The 26461-nt window shown below is 39.8% G+C and overlaps 1 protein-coding gene across 1 annotated transcript; it reads right to left on the minus strand.

Moving 5' to 3' along the window:
* Positions 1–101: 101 nt before the first annotated feature.
* LOC136051482 (ankyrin repeat domain-containing protein 26-like) lies at positions 102–25999 on the minus strand. Its single transcript, XM_065740922.1, has 26 exons — positions 25794–25999; positions 23977–24091; positions 23563–23736; positions 23341–23447; positions 22790–22927; positions 21897–22033; positions 19477–19510; positions 19324–19393; positions 16894–17017; positions 15571–15632; positions 14426–14528; positions 13603–13688; positions 11200–11954; positions 10685–10694; positions 10291–10525; positions 9441–9576; positions 8789–8822; positions 8444–8582; positions 7328–7541; positions 5159–5342; positions 3929–4075; positions 3263–3329; positions 2682–2686; positions 1842–1994; positions 981–1262; positions 102–338 (listed from the first exon to the last, which is right to left on the minus strand). Exons 1-26 carry the CDS (start codon positions 25997–25999, stop codon positions 102–104), a joined length of 3954 nt encoding a protein of 1317 aa, XP_065596994.1.
* Positions 26000–26461: the final 462 nt, after the last annotated feature.

A 26461-nucleotide genomic window follows, 5' to 3' on the forward strand; every position in this document is an offset into this window, starting at 1 on the left:
TGCCCCAAGCCTACAGCATTGCATGGGGTTATTGTTGCCAAAGTGCAGGACCCGGCACTTGGTCTTATTGAGAACTTATACTCAAAATGCAATAAAGATGTTTATTTCAGCTTATTTCCTAGGCATTTTCTAGCTTTCATTTCTTCCAGGTACTTTTCTTTGTATCTTCCTGCTTCTGCCTTTGTGGATTCTTGTTGAAAAACATTGTCTTGTTGAGTGTTCTTTATTCTGTCCAACTCATATTCGAGGCTTTCAATTCTGTGCTTTAGTTGGTTTGTCAGTGAGGCACGATGACTAGCTCTAATTTGTTCTAAATGGTCCTGGAAGGCTGCCTGGACCTGAAGCAGATAACACAATTTCAAGCACTGCAAAGAAAAAGTGAACTATCTTTCCCCCCCAGGGCACAGTTTTACAGAGCTGAGGCAACTGTACCTACTCACTACCATCAGGAAATCAAGGCAGAAGCCCAGAACCAACACATTACATAACTGTTTTCATCTAAACAGAGATCTGCTCTTAGCAATATTACTTAGCCTTCTTTTAGAAGCTGCTCTGATATCTCTGTAGGACGAGGCACACAAAAAGGATTCTACAAAGAAATGATGAGAATTGCCCTCCCCTCTCTTCCTGCCCCATGGCAACTTCAGTGACTCATTCCCTGAGCATTTTATCCTGTACAGTGACCTGTATCTATGGCCAAACCATCTCTAGGTTGCAATATTCCCGTGCTGATGAGCAGCAATATCAAGATCACCAGTCTGCAATACCCTTTAAGAACTGCAAAACAGACGTCTGTCACAGGAATGCTATTATGTTGGAAACCTACAGGCACACTGCACACACAAAAGCACGTTCACCCAACAATTTTTCATTCTCCTGTACAGGAAAGACACACGCACAGCACTAAGCATCAAATAAAAAAATGAAAAAAATATATATGCATAATAAAAATGACAGACAGACTCAAGAAATTCATTTACCTGCAAAAAAACATTGACTTCTTGTAGTTTTTGTCTGACTTCTTGTGCGGCTCGTTCATCTATCTCTTTCTTATACTGTTCTATTTGGATGAGATTCACCGTATTAGTCTCCAAATGATGTCTGAGTTTTGCCACTTCTTCCTTAAGCTGGCGTTTGTTCTTCTCCAGTTTTTCATGGCTCTCATGCAGAGTATACAGCGCTTCTTTCAAACCCTGGTTTTGTGCTTCCAGATGGATGCATTTTTTAGACTCTAACTCCAGCTTCTGAGAAAGTTCAGTAACCTACAGACAGTAATAAAATGAACTCAGAGGGGTGTAAAATTATTCTTTAAAAATTCATAAAGGGGAATACCATCAGGACTGGAACTGTCATCTGCTGACTCAGTACCAAAGCCAAAGGAAAGTCAAGCTCATCTTTTAAAGGAAGAACAGCTTTTAAACTGTTGCCAATAGGATTCCTCGAGTTCCAGCCTTCCTCAGCTCTTCTGCAGCAAGTATTCCATATTCTGCACCAAATTCCAAATACAAATACCAAACTAGCAGAATTTAACTTGTGGGAATAGGCTGAAAGGTGCTAGGGCTGCTCTTCTGCTCAATGGAAATCAATGTCCCCTACTTGCAAAAGAAAATAGTTGTTTGTTTGGGTTTTTTTTCATGATTCCAGTAACTCTTTTCTTGCACTACAAAGGAAGGAGGCCAGCTGGCAAAGATTTCAATGGCTTCATGAATTATGACGAGGTATCACTGCTAACCTTTTAACCTCTCTGCTACTCACATTCAGAACATAATTTTTCTCTTCTACACCAGAAACGGGGAAAAACACCCTCAGATTTATAGGTATGAGTTACAGTTTATCTGTACCTTGTTTTTCACCCTGTCCAATCCCTTTTGCAAGCGCAAATTGTCTTCCTCAAGATCACTGCGGTACCGTGTAGTAACTTCAAGTGATGCTTCTGACATAGACTGCTTCTTAAGAGCTTCAGCAAGCTCCTGCTGCAGCTGTCTGACCGTACACTGAAGAAACAGAAGAACATGAGGAAATGCATGACATATCACTTTACTTCTTTAAACTGTCTAGATTATATAATTCAGTCTTCAGAGTGAATTGAAAGGTAAGAAATTTTGTCTCCACCAGCAGGCACTTGCACACAGTAACCTTTATCACACAAGCACACTGCCATCACGTATTTTTTTTCCCCTAAGAAAACACAAAGAACTCTGCTGCAATGTTTGACTGCAGATGTAACTCCAATGATCAAAGGTGTGACCTTATATTAGACCATTCATTGTGCTTTTCTTTCACTATGCAGGCATAATTAAATCCACATGTGTTCCTGAATCTCCTCTGAAGCTTTAAGAAGATGCTGAATCACATCCTCTTAGAGCCTTCTTACTGAGTTCACTGTGGATTAATACATTCTTTATCTAGGAACTTCAAAAGGAGGGAGGAAGAATATAAAGCAATTCACAAGTTAAGACAACTGACAACTCTCTAAGAGTTATTTCCCTATGTTACCTTTAAAAATAAACAAAAATAAGGCGTCTATCTGACAGAAGAGTAATTTCAGCTCACTACTCAAATCGTTGGGGGACACAAACTTTATTATCAAGGTATCTAAAAACTGAATGTGATCATTTCCTATTCTCTAGAAAGGAAAGAAAGATTAACCAAAATGGTTAAGCCAACTTCTTAATCATTACCCTACCTGGAATCGAGAATACTTTACTTCTAAGAACATTCATAACGTATTCTCCCATTACCTACAGCTGTATAACTGCTCACAATCACAGAATTGCAGGCATTGGAAGGGACAATAAGAGATCATCTGAGTCCAACCCCTTTGCTGAAGAAGGTACAAGGAATTCCTTGCTCCTACCATCCCTGTTATGTTCCAGTCTTTCTCATTTTCTGTAATCTACATGCAGATATGGGAGCCATACTTGTTTCTTGCACATTCAAGACACCAAGTATGCTAGTAATCTGCATGGCAGCACATTTCATATTCATGCACTCTATCAGTTTTCGGGAGGAGATTTACTTAGTTCCTAATTAGTCTTTCTTCTGTCTGGCTAAACAGATTTCTGCAGAATCATAAAGAATGAACACATTTACATAAGCCTACACATCAGAAAATACGTAAGACTTCGATCAGTGTCTGAAATCAACATCTTGGAGGATTGGCACATGCCTCAGAACTCCTAAAACGCACACATAAATTAATAACGGCATAACACTAACACTTCAATTTTCTATCATCTTAAGAAGAAGTGGTTTTTTGTACAACAAAAATGATTTTTAAACTGATTTTTGTACAACAGATCCTTTTCTCTTTCACTAGTGTCAGATTCCTGAGTGATAAAGGACATGAATAAATAGTCACTTGGGAAATTGTGGTTTAACCTGGCAGGCAGCCAGGCACCACACAGTCATTTGCTCACTCCTCACCACTAAGTGGGATGAGGGAGAGATCTGGAAACAAAATTGAACTCATGGGTTGAGATAAAAATAATCAATACAGGCAAATGATGAAAAAAAATGGAAACAAAAATGTGGTGGTAGTATAATAATAAATTCAAAACCCAAGCAATGGGATCACAAACAGCCTCAACCAAGTTCTTTCCTAGTTAATCCCAAAATATCTGGGTGTTTCACAACTAAAAACCTTAAAAATGATGGTAACAACTACACAATGAGGAACAGCAGATAGCTTAAGAAACTGGGTAAACAGCATCTTATTTTCCAGTGGCTTCCTACTTCCACATGCAATTCAGGTATATATGGGATTGATGCTGCTATCCAGAGTTTTTTAAAGAAAGCAGTAACAAAACCAGGTCATAGTGATAAACTGTAGATAATCCACCAACAGGCACAAAGAGTTATTTTTCTTATGACTTTAGAATGAGCACAGTGAAATATAATCACATGCATTAGAAATGGAACTGCTTACCTCTGAATTTTTTTCCATAGTCTTCCTTGACTGTACTTCCAGATCCTTCTGCCTCTGCAGGTGGCTGTTCAAAATTCCTTCTTGTAGGGCTCTAGCACTCTTTTCCTGAGTGAGCTGCATCTGTATTTCATCACGCTCTTCTTCAGTCTACAGCAATATAATGAAACTTGTGAATCCTGAGCAAAATCACAATTAGCAATACCTTCCTGTTTCATTCTTTGCATTCTTACGTTCTATTAATTCTAATAAGAGCTGTTTATCATAAAATCATAGAACGGCCTGAACATCAATCTTCCATGTTTGCAAATAAACGTGTTTAAGCACTGCATGTTAACTGGTTAAGCACTGGAATAGGCTCCTCTGGGAGGTGGTTGAGTCACCATCCCGGAATGTGTTTAAAACCCATCTGGATGTGGTGCTCAGGGACATGATTTAGCAGTGGGTTGTTAGAGCTAGGGTAGTATGGTTTGGTTGCTGTTGGACTTGATGATCTTGGAGGTCTTTTCCAACCTGTTGCAAAAAATTAGCGCTCTAAAGTTTTATACTTAACGAATCACTCTCTATAACAAAAGAAAAAGGTAAAACTACCTTTCTTGGAAATGTACAGAGTTTAAGCAGAAACCCAAGTTATCTTTCTAACGTACTATATATACACACTGAAAATAGAGATGTACACTTATATGCTTACAGGCAAAGACCTGCCTGTAAGAACAGCATAAAGCCAACAAGTAACATTTCCAAAAGCACGCTAATTCCATTAACTATATGCTACTGCAAGGACTTAAGCCTACATCTGTAACTCAGTGCTAACATTTAGAAATGCATCAGAACATGTCATTATATTTTCAGTTTACCAAAAGCTAGCAATACTGCTGTACAAATTGAGCTGTATGAGATTCACGAAGACTACTAATGAGGTGAGACCCAGAAGAGGACTGACCAACTGAACAAACAGACCAGGAGGCAAACTAATGCAAACCACACTGCCATTACATTCAGGCAAACTGAAAGAGGTGATGCTAACTATTTATTGCTCCTGCCAGAACAGTGTGGCCACTGAAGATCCCTAAGGACCATTTTCATGTGCTCTTACTATGTTTGTAATATGTCCTCAAAATGTACCAAGATAATTACCTAATGCCTGTTGCACAAACAAGGTACATTTTCAGTGGACATCCCAGAATACAGTATCAATTAAAAAGAAACAGAAAAACTGAATGTTTAATATACCTGCTTCAAGAGTTTTCTCAGCGATATTAACTCTGTTTCTAAATTCCTTGCATGCAATTCAAGTTGTTGTTTCTTCTCTGTCTCTCTATAATACTGATCTTCTTTCTTCCTCAGTTGTTCTTTCATTGTTTCATTTTGCATTTCAGCTTTAAGCCTCCTTTCCTCTTCTTGTTTCAAAGAAAATCTGGGATTTTAAAGAGAATATTTGAGGAATTAAAGCACGGACAAAAAATAAATATGCCACATTATGAGCTCGCAGAAACAAACTGTAAAAATGCCACATCTTTTCAAATGCAATATTTTTGCTGTAATTCTAAACTTTTAAAATCCAATTTCAACCTATAAGTGGTGGAAGACATCTTGTACGTGAGCTGTACAAGACTGACAAATAAGCCATTAAGTGACGTATAAAATTCATCATGTGTTTTCCAGTTTATGTAGGCAGATATGAAGAATGTACACTTCTAAAATTTCTAAAAAAAACCCCCAAAACTTCACATTACAGGTGCACACTTCATTCAAAATTAGCTCACTGTCTCACCAGATCAAAATACCATAAACTTTTAGTATCAAAATAAACTGCTCTTAATGTAGTGATCATCATCTACATAGTGAGAACTCATGGAGACTGCAAGTAGTGCTAACAAAAGAGCACATCACTTAACCTAAGACAGATCCAAAAACTTTTAAGCAAGCCTCCTCTAAGACTACAACAACTGTTCACCACGTGTAGAGTAACCTTTTTATTTTTATTCTGAAAGAGTAAGGACAGTATTCCAAAAACAGATTTAGAAATGTTAAGCTCAGAATGATTGAAAAGCACAGTTCTAAAAGTCATTGGATCTACATGTAGGAGGAATATCAGCAACTTGATTTTCAATCTGATAAAAAAAGCCTTGGAGAATGTGAGGCTTTATTTTTTTTAATAACTGAAACCATCAGCAGTTTGATTGGTTAAAACTGTTCACTGATGTGGTTAAAACTGTTCACTGCGTGTCCACAGTAAGTAAACAAGAAAGTATGTTCGTATTTGGTAGTTATTTTGAATATTTTTCCAATATCTTTGTCAACAAATAAGAAAGCAACTATGAACATAAAGAGGTGCCCCAAAAAATCCGCTTTACTAAGTCTGGAAAATGAATCTGCTTCATTAGTAGTGACCACTAATAAATAGCTCAAAAGATTGGCTGTAACATTAGGATTTAAATGGCTTATAATTATTGCTTTAATTTCTCAAAAAGTACAGCTTTTACAAATGTATAGCTAATAGTTTTGAGATTTCATATAGAAAAAAAATTAATTCCTTGCAATTTATAGATGTTTGGGAATTTTGAAAAACATTCAGAATCAAATCCAGGCCAAATTAGGAACTGCTCTGTCTTACTCATAATCCCCTTCCAGACACTGGGAGACTTCTGACACACCTCCTCGACTTCTTCTCACAGAGAGAAGTGCTTCGTGCTCTGTGATCGGCCTAGAATGCCTCCGCTGCACTCACACGTGCTGATTATGATCTCATGTATGGAGAGTCCAAAAGTTGGACTCGGTGCAGCAAAAAAGACCAACAAGAGCTATCACTCCCCTCAGCTTCTTGACGCTCTGCTCCTCTTAACAGAAGCCAGGATACTCTCGGCCTACAGGGCTGTGAGATCATTCTGGCTTTTGTGGCACTTAAATCTGCCAAAGCCCCCAGGGCCTTCTCAGCAAAGCAGTTCACAAACCCGAGCATTTCCCTGGCTATCCTCACAAGGGATCCCTCCATCCCATGTGCAGGGCTTGGAATTCGTTCTTGATGTATTTTGTATAATGCCTGCTAACCACTCCCCTGAAATAGTGTAAACAGTAATTATAAACCATCTGCATCTAGCAGATGAGGACAAGGGAATGATCTCAAATTTGACCTTCAGTCAAACACACCCACTGAACTGCTTCAATTGGCAGTCTGTGGAGTTGCCACAGTTCCTAATTTTATTTAAAAACGGAAGGTACAAAGACAAAATCTGTGAAGCGCGACTCTTAAAAATACTTGTACTTCCCTATCCATAGAGGTACTTCAGAGATACATGGATGTAGCACTAGGGGACATGGCACGTTGTTGGTGGCTAGACCGTCAGCATCTTCTAAAACGTGATCAGGATAACACACATGATCAAATACAAGATTGCATACTTAAGGCTTTGGATGTCACTTTTGAATTCAACTTCTTGGTGAGCCAACATGGATTTCAAATCTTTAGTCTCTTCTGCTATTAATTGCAACTCCTCTTTTTCATTTTCCAATTTCCAGGCTTTGCTCTGGACAGCTGTATGGTGGTTTTTTTCACGACCTATCATCTGTTCATATTCAAGGAGTATGTTTTGAATTTTCAGCGGCACAGCAGAACCTATATGGAGGAAAAAAATACACGAGATTGCACGTACAATCTATTTAATTCATTGCTGTACTGGGGCTAGGTGGCAAGGTTTTCAGGAAGTCTCTGTAAGACAGACAGAGAAGACCGTGCCAAATACAGACGAGTCCAACAGACCCACTGCAGGACACAGTTTAGCCTATCAGCCAAGCTCATGGTACCTCCCAGAAAGCATGTATTGGAAAGGGCAAAAAATACCACATAGACAGAGAAGGAGGAAAAAAAAAGCGTAAATAATAGCAGTGGTAACGTAAAGGTAAGATGAAGGAGAGAGAGGAAGGAGGATGCACTCCAGGTGTGGAAGCAGATTCCTAATCAACCTGTGGAGAGGACCATAATGGAGCAGGTGTTTTCCTGCAGCCCGCACTACAGCCTGTAGAGGGACTTATGCTAGAGCAGGGGAAAAGCATGAAGAGGCTGAAGGAGCAAAATTAAGTGTGTGAAAGTGGTGGGTGGAAGGTGTTTCATTTATTTCTTTTTATCGTTCCCACTACCAAATTTAATTGGCAAACAATGAAATCAATTTTCCCCAAGTGGAGCCTGTTTTGCCCATGACAGCAATTAGTGATGGCCCTGCCTTTATGTCAGTTCTTGAACTTTTTAAATTCTATTTTCACCTCCTGTCCTGCTGAAGAATAGAAGTGAGAGGGCAGGTAATCCATATGTGCATTTTGAATTATTAGAAAAGATTAAGAAAATTAGTGCTGCTTATATTTATATCAAGCTATGTGTATACATGCAAGCATATTTGATTATATATATATTTTTTTTGGCAAAGATATTTTGGGGAGCAATTTGTCATGACTTACTAAGAGGTACCAGCAGGAAAAAAGAGAGGAACTTGTAACAGAAAACAAAGTGATTTAGAAGTTTACCTGCATAAACCGCACTAAGCTGTTCTAACAGCAACATAGCTTTTTTGCAGTTTGAAGTTGTCCACTCAGCATCCCATGTAGTTGTGTCAGAGGACTGTGTTAAATCAAGGTCATCAGTAACAGCCACCTGTGTGCTGACCTACAGACAATACAGTGTGGTAAGTATACAACACTATATTATTGCAGATCATTATAAATGCAAGAACATTCATCCTCTCACTCAGAGATTTGGCTAAAACAGTACAAAGTTGCATACTAGCAGAAATCGTTTGCATCTTGAACTTGATGTAAAAGCTATTACCCTTTAAGTGATTAAAAGCTGATAAAAACGTAATTTTACAGTACCTTTTTCTTCTTGCTCCCTGTTCTTGTTGCACGTCTGGAAAACAGAAAGACACTTCAGTACTGGAATGCTTATACTGCATTACAAACAATAACTGAAATTGCTCTGAAAACTTAGTTTCAGAAGAAAATTAAACTACAGTTTAATAACAAAACTTTTTTACATGTAGTCGAAGGCAAAAAAAAAAAAAGAAACAACAAAAACACCTCTTTATGTGTACTGAATGGCTATGTTTTCTGCATGGTATTAGGAATTATAGAACAGTTCAGGTTGAAAGGGACCTTAAAGGGTCATTAGGCCCACGTGGGGAAAGGGAGCCTAAAGGAGACTATCTTGCACCCAGTCCAACTGTGTCCTGAAGATCTCCAATCACAGGAAATTCTATCATGTCACTGGGAAGACTGTTCCAGGAATTGACTGTTCTCCTTCAAAAACATCTTTTATACCAAGATGATACTTCTCCCAGTGCAGCCTGTACCCACTGTACCTTGTTTTCTCCACATGGCTGACATCCAGCTCGCCAACCACCTGTACCCCCAGGTCTTGTTTGGCATAGAACAATCCCTATGCATTCAGTTTATAAATCTTACCTTTCGTTTTCAGGCCAATTTTTGTAATTATTAAATTATTTATAATATTCCTTATATTTAGTACCTTTCTTCATCTTGAGATGTTTCACTGACAGTGCTATCATCCATTAATCCTTGAATCTTCTGCTTAGCCTTCTTCTTTGAAGACTGCCTTTTCTTCTTCTTTTTCTTCTTCCTTTTTGCATTCAGAACAGATTTACAGCATTGAACAGAAAGAAAAAAAATCACCAATTGCGTACATTACATAAAAAAAGAAACACTCTAGGAAAAAAAACAACACAACAAAAACAAGACTAAAGATGTCTGCGATAAAACACAGACTTGATTCCCAAGATCTTGGAAAACATTCAAGCTGTAACGCTTCTCTGTCCCAATCAGGGGATGCACATAGAGCACAGATTTTCCTCAAGAAGACACAGATAAAAAAATCCTGCCTAGAGTTATGCAAAAGCATCTGTGTCTTCTTCAAACTTTTTAGACCTGTTTGGTAATATTATCTTTCCCTTTTTCCTGACAAAGGGGATCTGAGTTTAATGAAAACAAGTACACGAGGAACACTAGCATCTCCTAGAAAAGGGAGAAAATAAATTAAGTTTCTGCTTTTCTGTTCTGAGTGGCTATTTATTAGGAAAATAGCTTCTTCTCAATCTCCAGCTAAGATTCTGAAGACCCCATTAGTGTCCGTTTTAAGGAAGAAATTCACAAGATCTCTATCTCCTCCAGTGAAATAAAATTGAACGTCCAATGTGCACTCAGTTCTTAGAAAAACATATTTTTAAAAGCTTGAGAATCATGGGACAACTCGGCATAGCTTTCACTGAGGAAAGTGCTTCAAACACAAGACCAGAAAAACCCTGAAGCTAGAACCCCTAAATATTACAAATAAAAATTACAGGTTATTTTATTAGTTTACCTTTTTAGTGGCATTTCTGTTAATTTTAATCTCTCTTCAGATGAAGAATTCTCTGTGTGCATTTCTTCTTCTATCGTTCTTTCACTCTCAGTTTTTTCTTCATTCTTCCTTAGAGCAAACTTTTCTTTCACTGGTTGACTGGTAATATCGCCTGCTGGTGTACTGAATTTATCAAGATCTTGTTTCTCCATTGTTTGCTTTTTGAAATGTTTCTGCTTCCCTTCTTCCTTCTCAACCTACGAAGAGAAAGTTAAGCTTCATGTATTTTTTTGTTCCTAAAGGCGATAAAAACTGTATGTAAGACCAAAGAATCTAAGGCTGACTTCTGAAATAATGAAAAATAAAAGAAAAAACAAAAAATTGCTCCACAAAATGTATGAAGTCATTGAAAATACTCTGATTTCACTCATGATTTAAAGTATCACAAAAAAACACAGCCCTTAGGACAGAAACAATAAGTCATGACTGATGGATAAGGAATTAGATGGACTACACACCATTACTTGTAGAAACACAAAATAAAGAGCGCATGTATGACGGAGCACTTCCTTAATGACGAGGAAAAAGAAACCCCAAACTCACAAGCAGAAAGTTTCACAGCAATCAGGAGTTTTAGTGAAAGGCAATGAAGGCACACCATGCACAAATCACAGCAAACGAAGAGATTAGTCAAGACCCTGTTCAGAAGCTATTTTCATTCCTTGACTGAGAATCAAAATTGGTGTACTTGTATGCATTTCTTTTTACAGCAATGAGGTGATCACTACTTACACTGGAACTGACTGCCACCTATTGTTAAACTGAAACACTACATTTTGTTTTCCCCACAACGTAATTAGAAGGTTTTGAGAAAAGTACCACTCTAGTCTCTAGTTTTTTATTTCCATTCCTCCCATTTCCTTGATTTCACTAAGGCAGTCTCTGGAAATCCTTGTCAAATTTCCTCTCTCTTATCAAACCAAGTGTACTTTCATCATTTGTGGAAATCCGTCTTATTTTAGGGGGAATATTAGAAATGCCATCCAAAATATTTGTTTCTAGACAATGTCTCGGGGAATATTCAGGACTTACCTCTACATTCCTACTAATCCCATTCTCATTCTCTTCCATTTCCTCTCCTTTTGCTAGAGGTACTTCTGTATTATCTGTGCACTTAGCACAGTCTTCTTCGTCTGCACTCCAGATATTGTCCATGTTTGCATTTAAATTACTGTGATCAGGAAGGACGGCACAATTTGAAATGACAATTTCCAATTTGGGTTCTTCTAGGTCTGCGTTAAGTTTTGTATCTCCAAATTCACCTTTACTTCCTAACTTATTACTTGATTCTGTCACCCAAGATGAAACACAAAAATTCTCCAGTTCTTCCTTAAAGTCATCTTCTGCCACTTCTGCCGCAAGGGACGTAGATTTTTCAGATTCGTCAATTTCACCAAAACGCTGCTTCAGCTCTGCTGTAACCTTTTTAAAAATTGCTTTCAATTCCATTTTCTCATTTTCAACCCACATTCTTTCATATCTTTCTTCCCACGATTTTAGCTTGTCAGCACTGTGGGATTCCTTGTTTTTTGCTAGGGCTTCCTGAGGAGAAATTTCTGCTCTGTCAGTCTGCTTTTCATGTGCTGTCCTTTCTACCAAGTTGGTAGTTTCTAAAATGCATTTAACCTTAAATAAGCAGATAGAGACAGACAAATTACCAAGAAAAAGGAAATTACGGTTAAGCTAAGTGATGATGTTGCAGACTTATGCGATCATGCAACAAAAATAAAAACACTACCTTATTTATTTATTTATTTTAAGAAGGAAATAGAAGGATGTAGTTTAGAAACAATGGTTTTTCTTCCTTTAGATTTCTCTGATCACGAGCATTGCTTTTACCAGTTATAGAGAGAAGGCAGGCTAAAAGGACTTTATGTTTTAGTACACTACTTAAGAAAACAAAACAACAACAACAAAAAAACCCGACCAAACAGAAACCAACAAAACTATCAACAACAATGTAGAACACAACTGCCTTAAATTCCCCATCCTCCATCACTTTCTACTATCTGGCACTCTACAACACCCTGCGAGCTGTGTTAACACAGTGTGAGTGATTAACAAGCTTTTTACTACCCACCACAAGGAGAACTGGCTACATTACAATCATTTGTGCTCCCCGGAGTCAGAATTATTAAATTCCATTCCAAGCTTCCAAGAAAAATATTTACTAGGAAAACCTGTTGGTTCCTGCCCTCAGCCCAAAAATCAAAAAGCAAAACATCTACCAAAGCTGTACCATGCCTCAAACCCACCAACTGCATCCTCTCTGCAGTCTCCTCGTAGCTCTGACTTCACACTCTATTCCTCAATGGTGCTGACTGCTCATATCACGTGTCACAGTCCCTGCAACATGCTCCTTGGTTTGTGTTCCCTTCAGAATTAGGCCTGCAGCCTTGGTGTCCCAAGGGGCCAAGACCATTGATCTTCTCACACTGGTTATACAGGCCCTTTTCTCCCTCCACATCCTAACTCTGCAAAAATCTTTCACAATGGAGAGGAGCATCTCAGTCAGCCAACGCTTGTACCAGCCATTCTGCTCCCAGGCTCCACTCTTTTTGCACGTCTACTACCTTCTTTCAGTACTTAAGTTCTGTTCTCTACCTCTTGAAATTCACATCCCTCTTCCACGGTGCCTGGGCATGTGGTTGAAAATACTTGCTCCACTGTCCCTTGAGGTATTACAGAAGACTCTAGACACTCACTGGAGATCCCTACCCCGTCCTGTCCTGTATGCCCAATACAAACGGAATGCCTGCTTTATATTCCTCCATAATGGCCTCCAAAAATTATTTTCAAACACTTTTTAACTTGATCACACAAGGCTACCTTTTGCAGAAGCAGAGAAAGCATTGACAGATCATCATATTTCAGGTTTTTGCTTGATCTTTCTCTTACAAAGAGGAAAATATGGCATATTTTATCAAAGAAACAATCAGATAATAGAAAAATCTTGCTCCCAGTTGAATACATATTTTGGATAGGAAAAAAAAAATCACAACTGCACTGTTTCTCAGCTCTGCACACAAAGAAAAACACTGCAGTGTTTAAGCAAACCAGCTGGAAACATATCAGGACGATGTCAAGTATCCATCGCAGCAGCAAGCATTTTACACAACTCTAAGAAGATAGTATCTAACTTCAGATGATAAAATCCTCATGTACAAGACTCTCTTTTCAGAACTATTTACTGAGAGGTAAGCTTTCTTTTACCTAAATGCATAACACAGTTCACTAATTCAGACTATAACTCATAATATCTGTTTTCACATACCTGCTCCCCACAGCTTTCAATGGCTTCCATGACAATCTCTTCTTCAGATGATGATGGCGCATGAAAGACAGAATCGGAGCACTCATCTACAGTGAAGAAATCACATTTTTGTAATGAACATGACTTATTACAACTTACTACAACAACAAAAAAACATCAAGATTTGATTTTAGTTCACTTGGTGGTCAAGTAACACAGATGTACCATAGAAAGATCACCATAATCACCTCTTCCCCCTTTCCATACTGATTTCAAACTTAACTTAGCTGAATCATATGAAGCAGACTTTCAAGACAATTGAAAAGCTGATTTAGAGCTCCCAGAAGCTTGCAAAGATCTGGTTCCAGCCTACTAAGCTAAAATTGGATTAGCCTTTTCAGTTATGTCGTTGTACCCATATTATAAGCTGGACTGCCAAATCATTTTTAAAAAGAGACAAGTTTTATTCCGATAACAAAACTTTCCTGCTCTCTCATGCTCAATCAGGATGGTCATAAGGTAAATGCCACAAGCTGCAGGCAGAAACCCTCAGCAACAAAACCTGAATTTATCCTCAAGTTTAACTCAACCAGACACCACTCTTACCACGTTGAGCAGCAAATTAAAGCAAAAAAAAAAACATACATGTCCAGACAACACACACAACACACGCGAGAACTTCCAGGCCAGCAAGAGCAGTGTTAACTGGTGTTAATTAACAAGAGCCCAGCATTTCTTCACTGCTAAAGCACACACCCAGAACACAACAGGGCTCCTATGGAAAACACTAGAAAAAGTTCACTTGTCTATAAACACAGACAAATCCAATCTATGAGAAAGTTACCATTGTTGTGCTCCCCTGAATTATTCAGCAAGCATGCTCCATGTTCATCTGCAGCTGGGAGCAACACACCAGGTGATACTTTTCTCAGGCTTTCGGAATCCGACTGTACAATGTAAAACACATGCATGAGAATTGGTACAAACTTGTTTTTTCTGTAATGTAATTTAATCTTCAATCTTTAATTTAATCTTTGTATCAAAGGTTTTTGTATCTCTAATAAAAGGGAAAAAACATCCTCACGTCTCATCTGAACTATTCTCTCATGTTGATCAAGCTTGGCAAACCAGACAGCCACAAAAGAAATTAACATGGGAAATCAAGATGTTGATAATAAACAAGGAGCTTATGCTCGAGGGGCTTGTACCCCACAGTGGTGAGAGAATGCACCAATCACTCCATTGCAAAAAGAAAACAAGTGTGATTTGTGTTGATTAAAGGCTATTAAAGGCTAACAAGGCAAAGCTAACAGAGATTAAGGCTACCTTGAAAATCTTAGTCTTGTATTTTTAAGAAAGGGGTAGGGGATGAGTTTGTTTTTCCTCACAAAAAAGCAAAAACAACAACAAGAAAAGAACAACCAAGAGGAGGGCTAGCTACAGACCCTGCTCACTTTTGTCTTGTTACTTATCTCAGACAGAACGGATAAAAACAGCCAACACACTCGGTATTTGTTGAACACTTTTGAAAAATGGATTAAGTGTATCTACAAAAGATAGAAGTTCTATACAGAAAAATCTAAATGTCTGTGCTGCTCACTCGGGAGACAACCATTTAATTCCAACTGCATTGGCAGAATAGAGCTGGACAGTGAGAAAAACAATCCTCACACAAGCTCCCCTGAGCAGCTAACAAGTTTTTATGTGCAGTAAACCATGCTGTATCAACATCATGCTAGAAAACCAACTCCAAAGCCAGTAGCTAGGAGGCCCACGTAAGCAGTTTGACCTAACTTTGTCCCACCACTAACTGAACACACAATCTACCGTGTAAGAACTTCAAAGACCCCCAGTTACAGACATAGAGCAGCAACAACACGAGGTAAACAAGCCTCATCAGGGGCAGGGCTCAATTCAAAGGGAAGCTCTCAAGTAGCTCTCATCTGACTCTCCCCTACACTGAGGAGATACACATTTCACAGGAAGTACCTCAGAATCCAAGGGAGACTCAGACTCTTGCTCTTTTTCTGCTCCTACTGCTGGCAGGGCACCTACAAAGGATGGACAAAGAGAGACATTGAGAGTTCACTGCACCCCACTTTTATCACCCATCAGTCAAACCCAGGATCTGAAAGAAGAGTAACGGTTCTACAGCAGAGGACAAACCAACCAAGAAATGAGTTATATTCATGGGTATCTTCACACGCAGTCACATCACAGTGTTCCTCTACTCCTCTTATCTCTTTTCCAACAAAAGATGCCTGAGGATGACAGCTGATATGGCCATATTCCTCACATTTGGATAATGTTCAGGAAAACACTCCAGCATGCTGCAGTCTCAGCATACACAGAGCTCGAGTCATCTTCCCTCTAGCCTACCTCCAGCATTTGGCATTTATGATCACTTCCCGGTGTACAGGACATGCCATACAAGCATCATGCAAAAAACTGTCACACTAAGAGGAAGCTGCCACCACACACAGCTCCTTGTTAAATGCTATCAAGCAAGTCCTCCCCTGACTAAGATTCCAAGAAGGTAGATACTTAAGGACTGCCATTTAAAAATGGAGTAGGAGCTCACCGTTCCAGTACTTAGCCCACACAACTGCAAGCATTTTTCAGTTTAGCAATTACCAGTCTAGTCTCTTCTCTGCCAGCAGAGCATAATGTTGAGTGTCACTACCAAACTCCTGGCCAGAACAGACCACCTTCATTTCTCTGTTTTAAGCTACATCTTTATGTTAAATAAACTCAGGATTCATTCACACAGAAATGCATGGAACATTTGCAGGAAAGAGGCAGAGAGTAGTGATGGTCTCCACTCTGGGAAACTATAATTGTTAATTCCAGCCCGGGTGCTGACTACTTATCGTTTGCCAAATGCTTGCTTAGGGGAAAATGCGCAAAGACAGAAGAGCACGTACCTCGAGTGCTTCTGCCAGACCCTCTGTGCAGCATCTGACCAATAGATAGCTACACATGCTCTGAAAACATATACTGCTGCCGCAAGCTCTGCTCTGGAGACAGACTATGGAAACGGTATCTTCCCCTGCTCTGAGACCCTGAGGGGAGTACCAAAGTACCCATACTCTCAGCTGCTCAAGCACACAGAGGAGTAGCACTGGAGGGACCTTCTACATCTTAAAACTGAACAAGATGAAGCACCTCTTCAAATCACCTCTACCCCTGCTGGCTAGGGTTCACTGGTAACAGCAGCATTTATCATCTTTGAGGATAATGACCATTTTAATTCCTTAATGGAGCAACTATACTTATAGAGGAATAATCGGGATCAGTATTTAATTAACTCACTTCTCACATGAGCAGCATCTTGGACTTGACGGGTATTACTACAAACAGAGTTTTCCACACCCATAAGAACTGCAGTAAGCAGCTCTTCACCAGTGTCTTCCTTCTCCTGTTTTGACTTTTCTTCCTGAAAGAGATTGACCAAAACAGTTGGAAAGGACAGAAACAAATATGTTCTTCACCATTCATCAACAACTTGGAAAACACTTTTCACGAGTAAGACTAAAATGAAGCAAAGCTCAACTAAGTTTCTAAAGGCCTTCAATTACATGAATCTGTATGATTAAACAGCAATGCCTCATGCTGTACACTTCATCCCTGGTTAGGCAAAGCCCTGAAGCACTTCCTTGTGGCAGCCTAATTCCAGCTTCACTTATATTACTCAGGACCACAGTTTCCAGAAAAAATGAACTTCTCCATCTTTGTCCTTGTAATCACATATTAAAAATATTGAAAATGATGTCTGATACTATTCTTATGTATAAGAAATGTCTTTGGCTACGAGTAAGATATTTTTAGTATCAAAATAGGATGACTGAAGTATGCATACATGGCAAAGTATTAACAGGAACACTGTTTACTGTTGCTTATCTGTATTGCCCTTAATAAACCCTTGCACTTGAATCATCGCAGTACACTTACTTTTGTGCTCGAGGTAAATGCTGCCCTTGGATTTTCTTCACATCTATTTAGACACAAGTTTTCACTTCCTTGTTTCAGCACTTCATGGAATTTATTATCTACTTGTTTACACTGCTCTTCTTCAGCATCTTCATCATCCATGACAGGAAAAAGGAGTATGAATCAAATGAGTTATACAAATAGCAACAGGCATTTTACCCATTTAAAACACAGGAGAGGACTCCTCTGGGACAGTATGGACAAGAAGCCAGGTAAGGGCAGGGTGGGGGAAATACTTATCACAGACAAAAGATTAGGAGGGGACTCAGTATCTTCATTTTCATTATCTGACTTATTTTACCCTGAAATGACTATTTGTTCTGTTCTCATAATACTACCTTCTTCGTTTACTATAGCCAAGTGGAAAAAAAACCCAACAAAAAACAACCACACAAAATGAAATTACTTAGCAAGCTTTCATTTGTATGTCATTCTATCATGAAGTCTTTTCCAAATAACTTACTATTATTCTGGAACTTTGGGGAAACATTCATTAACACTGCCAAGTTTGGCTTCTGTGGCTTCTGCAAATGAAAATACATTTTAAAATAATTATTTGATCTATTTTTTATTAGCTTGTTTGTTTTTAAACAAATCTTTTACCTACATCAAATCTTGAACAGTAAATAAAAGGCTGACTCCTTTTGAAAGTACTTATATGCTTTCTAGATCCTTCAATTTTAATTACACAAACATTCTTCATGTATACAAGTCAGTGACTATTTTACTTCAAAACTATCTGTAGGTGCATAACAATCCCAAGAAAAATGTTTTGTTTTTTTTTTTACACATAAGTAAAATACATCTACACTTGGGATTGCAGTCTGGTTGCTTACTTGTATGTGAACACAACTCACGTAACTTAAGTGTTCCTTAAGCTTGAAGCATAAATAGGTTATATTTAAACTCCACTCAGTGACAGATCTGTAAATTTCAAAACAACGCTTGAAATATGCATCACTTCAATTTAAATCAATGTAAGCAAATGGAATGATGTTTAAAGTACACATGCTTCCATCTCCAGCATTGCAGAGTGTGTTGAACTACCAAATCCTAATCATTGCAGAATCCCAGTGCAACTGACTACATACTCCAGACATCACTGAAAAAAACGTCAATCCTTCAGAACATCAATAAGAACAGTAGGAGTGAGCAGATGTAGCTTATAAAAAGAGTAAAATCAAAGTATCCAAAACCAAAGAAAATAATGCAGCGTGAGATTATGTACAAGCACGGAATGTCATCCCACAGAGAAAGGAAAAAAGAAAAAGATCCTTATTTGAGCAGCTCAAGCATTAAGCACTCAAGGAACCTAGTGAGAAAGAAAAGAGAACCAGGTGATGAACAGTTTGACTAGATTTTGATAAATAAATATTCTTTTTGATTATCAGTTAGCATTCTACCATGTAAACTAGGGGAAACCATAGCAAAGTTTGAAAGAGAACAAAATAGGTTATTAACTTACCAACCCCTAAAGTCTGCAAATCTGACTCAAGGAACAGCTACAAAAATCTGTTTTTTTATCTTGGTATCTACTGCGTTTTTGCCCCAGACCATAAATCTACTGCATGTTCTGCCAAAGGTACATCTCTTTTTGGAAAAACTCAGAGCTGAAGAAAGGTTGACAGACCAGAGACTCCTTTTAAGGAGAAAAAAATGAATTGTCTGGAAAAGCAGTTTACTGCAATCTAATAGAGAACTGCCTTAAAATAACTTACTTGACATAGCCATTTTCCTACAAAGGCACTGTACCTTGGGGGTAAAATCCAGTTCTTCTTCGTCAGAAGTATGCCGACGGTCATTATCGTCCTCTTTTTCAGAACTTCTTAGAAAACAAAGCAAAATAAATACTGGTTCTCTCAAATCATTTCTCAAGTAAGTGTTTGGTATTTTTAGAAGTCTCACCTTATTGAACCTCCTCCGGAAATGTCATCTATTGCTGTTCAAATATAAATGGAAAAGTGGAAATTAGATTTTGCATAGTAAAAATTAATCAGTACCAACACTGAACATGGAAAAACGGTTCATAATAGTATGGAAGCTGGAGTGGCCAATTCAATAAAAACACCACGAAGGAAAGCATCTACAAAACAGTGCTTTTTCAAACTATATTGTAAAAATAAAATGATAAAAACAGAGATAAAATGAGAGATATTTGCATTTTATTTGCTGCTCTTCCAAGCTATGGATTATTCTGAAAAACGTAAAGAAAATCAAAAAGCATACTTGAGAGCTAAAGGCTGTCCTTAGATAGAAGAATCACCAGCAGTTCTCCACAGTGAATCATCGAAGGATATACAAGAGACAAAAGGAGCATTACCCGGGCATGCTATACTACACTGCAGGTTTTCATCAGTCCAGTGGAGGTAGTAATTCACACCTAAGATCATACGATAAGTCGCGTCAGAAGGGATCTCCAGAAGTCTATCAGCCAACTACTTAAAGCCAGCTCAGCTTTCAGGTCAGGAAAAGTTGGTTAGGGCTTTATTCAGTGTAGTCTTGAACACCTCCAAGAAGAGAAACGGTCCAACCTCTCTCTTTTGCCATCCTTATCATGGCAACACTTTTCATTTCCAGTTAGAAACTTTCTTGCTACCATTTCCACGTGGCTCTTGCACTTCCACCTCCTGCCAGGTATCACAGGGAAGCACCCGGCTTTGTCTTTTGATCCGCATTAGAAGCCACTGTTAGGACCTTTCAAAGCTCCCTCTTCTTCAGGCTGAGTAAGCCCATTTTCTCAGCCCCCTCTCACGGGGCAAATACTCCTTCACAAAAATGATGGCTCCCTAGAGAATTAGCTCACTGCTGAACCATCAACCTCTGGGGCATTCAAGGTTCAAGGCATCCACAGCCTCACTGGGCAACCTGGACCAGCGTCTCACCACCCTCACAGTAAACAATTCCATCCTAATATTTAGTCTACCTTCTACTCAGAATAAGAATCCTTCATATTTTAAAGTGATCCAGGCCTGTCAGCCCTTACTGTGGAGAAAAAGAGAAACTATCTACATGCACAGAAGGTAGCAACTGAGTGGGTTTGGGATGAAAACAGGATTTTGATGATTAAACCAACTGTATCAAGCCCCACCGAAGAGCAAGCAAACAAATCTGCAAAACCAACCTACGAGAAACTTTTCCAACCAATGTCGATTTCAAAGCAACTGCTCCTAAGTCAAAGACAACATCACTTGGGTCTAAAATCTATTATATCTGTGAAGAGTCTGGGAAGAAAAAATATGCCGTGTATTCTTTGTTTATACTTCCCAACGCCTTACAATAATAATAATAAATTTTGAGCAAGTGTAATAGATAATGAATTGTGTTTGACATAATTCTGACACAAAGCCCTTAAAATAAGGAATAAATAAAATCTCCTATGTTAGGGGGGCCTGAAATGTAAATGGCAAGGTAAACATTTCCTTTATACTAAAACAGTGGTTTTCTAAGATTCCTTTGGGGCAATATGAGCATATAAACGCTGCCTGGATTTTAAAGGAGTTCCCTTCCTTTAATTACAAAGCAACGAGGCAAAGCTATAGTATTTCTGGATCACAAAGTCCTGTGGTCTTCCTTAAATAAAACCGATTGGAGCTGAAGAAAAGCATCACTTTTATCATAAACCAAACCATGTCCAAAAAGATGCAGTATACACAAACACTGTACCATTGTTGCTGATGAAGTTACCTGTCCAAGACAATTTTTGTTAATGTCTCCACAGCACAAAAACAACTGTAATTGAAGGTGAGAAGTTATGTGACTTTCTACAAGGAGCTTAGTACGGGTGAAACTATCACAATTAATATAATAATTAAAACAAAGTGACAGAAATCCTGTGGAACTCAACAAAACATGCATCTTCTTGCAAGTCATCTGCTGCTTCACTGCTACAAAAGATAAAACAATTCAGGACAAAACTACAGCTGTTGCAATCTGATCTTCTGAGCAAGGATCTGAAAGAGCATCTCTAAGAAAAACTGCACACCTGAATAAACAAGGTCACTCTAACCTAGTTTGTTCCCCGTCTTCCCTTCTCCTCCTTGCCAAAAGGAAAACTCAAATAAAGGAGCAACTTGATGGGTGCTGAAGGTGACAACTGTATGAGTGGATAGATGTAATGAACACAAATCACAACTGTCCTCACAATCTGTTGAGATGCATTTCAAAGTAGCCGCAAGCAAGCACATTCATAAAACTTCTTGCAACAGTCGAACTGATGCTTCCACCAAAATCAATACTAAGCGCCGTAAACTAAAAAGATACAAACCAACCTAAGGAAGAAACCATCATGATTTTCTCATTAGCTCTACCACAGTTAAAAATCCTACCTCGGTCCATAGCAGGTGCACCCAAGGTAAAGCCAGTAGCACTAGACTTGTCAGGAGTCATAGGTACTGCGATGTCTTGGCTATCACGTGCAGAAGCTTCCCCTGTGTTCTCCCCGTCTGCCAGTTGTTTACTAAAACTATAGAAAGAGAGGAAATGCATTTGAGAAAAATAATCCCATACCTGCACACAACACTTAATGGAATAGTAAGAGCCTCCTACTATCCACTCTAGACACATCCATAGCCAAAATGATTGATATATTCAGTCAGGGTAACATAGTCTACTTATTGCCTGACTGTAACATGCTAAAGTATTCCAGACATGACCATTCTATACATGCACATCCATATCTATGAAGTTATTTACTTCTGCTTGGCACATTTTTGCAGTCCAGTTTTTACAAATACAACCACACTCTTAGGAACGAATGCCATGGGTTAAACGCTCACGCATAAGAGTAAGTAAAACTGCTCAGTAATTTAACAAAAGAAATAACAGCTAGATCTTTTCTGAAACAGAAGGTAGATGGTTACTGAGCAGGGGAAGTGAAGACGGTAATAGCAATGGTTCTGTTTGTAAACTCTTCTCAAAACATTTCAGTTTTTCAAGTTCCATCTCAATAACTGCGGGCTACAGACACTTTAATAAAGAGTGAATACTAGGCAGATATGAGCTTAGCAACAAACACATGAAATCTTCTAGAGAATTTTGAGCAGAAGCCCTCTTCAACTTTCAAATCAACACCAGACACATGAACAGTACATGTCAGAAGATGTCCCTGAATACATCTTCAAGAGGGGTCTCAACACACAATTAAACCTTGGTCCTGTTATTACATAGGTCCAAATCCAACACCGATAACTGAAAACTTAGCAATAAATTTAAAGCTTACCTAGAATGTCCGTGAATAATAGCATAATCCTCAGCTGTCCATCCATTAGTGTCTTTATGGGAAAGATCAGCACCATAGCAAAGAAGAAGTTTTATCAACTTAAGCTCCCCACCAGCCGCAGCAGTCATAAGAGGGGTTCTGAAGCATCAAAAAGACAAAATATATAACTTTACTCAGACATTGTAATTATTTTAATCCCCATTTGCTCTCTTTCAAAGAAAAATAAAATCACTTTATGAACAGAAGAGCTTCTACATTGACAACGCTTGAGTACAAGCTATGTGACAATCTGAAAAACCCTCTAGGGCATAAATGCAATGCTGCTGGCACGACAGCACTTTCCTGCCACAGTGGCTACTGCAACTTTTCTTGCAGTTCTCAATGCAGAAAACATGCAGTAATGCATGACACCAGCTTTCAGACCTGCTTTCACCAGTCACTCAGGGAACTTCTCTGTGTGCCTTTCTGCTTCAACACTCAATCCCATACTTCTCATCAGTCCAACTTGAAGACAATTTAGGTGACCCACAGAGTTTAGATCACCTCCTCACCTTTCACCTTCATCTCGAGCATGAACATCAGCTCCTTTTTTAAGGAGGAGCTCTACCATCTCTTCATGATGTTCAGAGACAGCGAGAATAAGGGGAGTACATCCCTCCTGAGAGGACAGAAATAACTCAAGTTAAAAATCAAAAGAAACAAACGAAGAAGCTTCAATAAAAATCCTGATGCAACTTTTTGAAAGATCTTCCCTACCAAATCTCAAAATGTACCTTATTCTTAGCATCAATATGGGCACTGTGCTCAATTAACATCCTTGCTAGAGATGTGTTAGGAGCTACAGCAGCCAGGTGAAGGACAGTGTTGCCGCTAGCATCGGCCAGGTTTGGATCAGCACCGTGCTCCAGCAGGACTGTCGCACATTTTTCTTGCTGGCACTGTACTGCCTGGAAACAACACACACAAAAAAAGGCAAAATTTCCAGCAGTCATATTTCACCATGTCACGACTACTACAACTTCTCAATCCTGGAATATAAAATCATTTTCCAAGATGAGCTAGCCCACGCCAATTACAGCTTGCATGTTTCTAAACAGACTTACATAAAGAATCTGGTAAGACATCCATCTTTTAAAACACAATCAATAATTCCTACTTGCATACGGAGCATAACATGTTCTACCTACCTTCATCAGCGGTGATCTGTTATCTGTGTCAGGAAGATTGAGCTTACAGTTGTTTTCTACTAGAAACGTAACGACATCCGCATGTCCATTTGCACAAGCAAGATGCAGTGCTGTCCTGAAAATTAAATGTGTAAATTGAAACTGGTAGCTAAATAAATCATTTCAGTCTGTGGTACACAAATAGGGCAAATTTAATTTCTCCATCCCAATCACCTCCCAAAATGTTAAACACAATAAAATTAAAAATCCCAAGCTCGTTCCATTACGAGTAACAGAAGTTGTACACCCAAAGCCTGAGGAGGGCTAGGAACAACCTTCCATAGCATCTGCTGAATGAGACAACATTTTCTCCACTGGAAAACTGAACTTTCACAAAGATTCCTGTGTCAAGGCACTGGCTGCTGCCTTTGACAGAAAGTTGCTTGTGGTACAGTAAGGGAGACTAAAGCTTGGGAATCTGAGAGCTGTGGTGGCATGTAAAATTCTAGGTTCTCCCAGGATCATTCACGCAGCAGACTCATATCATAGATGCAGGAGATGGGTTTTATAGGAAAAATATTCATGCACTAGCTTGGTTATTACTGCAACCAGTTTGGTGCAAAAGTGTTCTACATCTGACAACGTCTGGCAGAGCAGATGGCAGAACACTGGTATTCTGACTAAAACAAATAATACCTGACCTTCCTGGTGCTTACAGCTATGATATAAACGCGTTATCACAGAGGAAGTCCCCTTCTGAGAGGGAAAGCTGTGTTTCCAATACGCATGAGAAAATTAAACTTCTTTTCTTCAGGTTAAAGACAGAAAGAAAGGGGCTTTTTCAAACTGCTAAGGGTCTGACGACAACTACTCAGTGTGCTTGTATCCAAAGCTGCAGTCATCCAAACAGTACCTGCAGGAGTTTCACCGAATCACAGAACTGTAGGGGCTGGAAGAGACCTCTTTGAGTCCAACTCCCTGCCAAAGCAGCTCCCTAGCCTAGGTTGCACACGTGGGTGTCCAGGTGGGTTTTGAACGTCTCCAGAGAAGGAGACTTCACCGCCTCTCTGTGCAGCCTGTGCCAGTGCTCCGGCACTGCACTGCGAAGAATATCCCACACACATTTGCGCAGAACTTCCTATGCTTCAGTTTGTGGCCATTACCCCTATTCCTATCACCACACACTGCAGAGAAGAGTACAGCCTCATCCCTTTGCCTCCCATTCCTTAGATACTTATAGACATGGCTCAGATCCCCCCTGAAGCTTCTTTTATGAAGGCTGAACAGATGCATTTTCCCCCCTAAAAACACAGGGCAAGGCAGCACAAACAGAAGGCACAGTTCCTCCTGCATGGGACACCTGCTCCAGCAGAGCAGCAGATGAGCTAGAAAGCAGTCAGCATCTTTCTCCCTCCAAGGTCACGTGAAATCCTGCAACTCGTCAAGAATTTATAGGGAGTGTTTTTCTTTTTCACACAATCATTAAAGGTTGGAAAAGGCCTCCAAGATATCCAGTCCACCTGTCCACCTATCACCAACGCTGCGCACTAAACCGTGTCCCTTAGTATCACTCCTACACATTTCTTAGGGACGGTGACTTCACCGCCCCCCTGGTCAGCACGTGCCAGTGCACAACCGCTCTTCTGAACAAAAAGTTGACTTCAACATCCAACCTGAACCTCCCCTGGCACAATCTGAGGCCGTTCCCTCCCGCCCTAGCAGATCCCATCACAGGCAGGCTGATGAGCCTCCTCCACAAGATCAGTTCCTCCAAGGCAGATCACCCAAAAGCTCCTTGCTACAGCCGCGCCCATCCCATCCCGTCCCGTCGCCCTCACCGCTGCTCCTTGTCGCGTCCATCGATGCTGTACTTCTTCAGTGCCTGCCGCACCTGGACCAGCACTCCTGCAGCGGCTGCTCGGTGCAGCTTGCTCAGCTCCTTCGGCCGGAGCTCGTACGCACCGGTGGGGCACGGAGAAGTGGCACTGCAGGACGGCGGCGACTCCCGTTTCTTCTTCTTTCTAAAGGTGAATATCTTCTTCATGTCGTCTCAGGAGGCTACCGGGACGAGGAGCCCAGAGCACAACGCGAAACCCTGGTGCACGAACATCAACCCGCAGCCAAATGAGCGGTTGGGCGTCCGGGCGACCCTTGATCCCCATGGCAACGCTGCGAGCACAAAATAGAGGCGGGAGGCGGAGCTACGCGGTTCCAGTGGGCACGCGCCCACAGATAGCAGGAGAGTATGCGCATGCGCAGACTCAGTCGCGTCAGGAGCTGAGTGGACGTTTCTGTCCTGGTTTTGCTGCTTGGTTTTAAGATGCAACACCCCTACTATAGGTAGGGTTGCCACCCACCAGATCAGGTTTCCCAGGGTCCCATCAACCTGACCTGTAATGCCTCCAGGGGTGGGGCATCCTCAGCTTCTCCGGGCAGCCTGTTCCAGTACCTCACCACCCTCTGAGCAAAGAATTTCCACCTAACATCTAACCTATATCTACCCTCT

The sequence above is a fragment of the Cyrtonyx montezumae genome, unplaced genomic scaffold (assembly GCF_038088225.1).
Source record: "Cyrtonyx montezumae isolate F1298 unplaced genomic scaffold, pur_monq_1.0 scaffold_3, whole genome shotgun sequence".
NCBI classification, from domain to species: Eukaryota; Metazoa; Chordata; class Aves; order Galliformes; family Odontophoridae; genus Cyrtonyx; species Cyrtonyx montezumae.

What these genes read in the sequence shown, in the direction of transcription:
- LOC136051482 (XM_065740922.1), bottom strand. Translation starts at nt 25,999, where the DNA reads ATGAAGAAGATATTCACCTTTAGAAAGAAGAAGAAACGGGAGTCGCCG. An exon ending in GCTCGAGATGAAGGTGAAAG is followed by an intron (nt 22,928 to 23,340) that starts GTGAGGAGGTGA and finishes TTGATGCTTCAG; the next exon opens with AACCCCTCTTATGACTGCTG. An exon ending in ATTATTCACGGACATTCTAG is followed by an intron (nt 22,034 to 22,789) that starts GTAAGCTTTAAA and finishes CTCTTTCTATAG; the next exon opens with TTTTAGTAAACAACTGGCAG.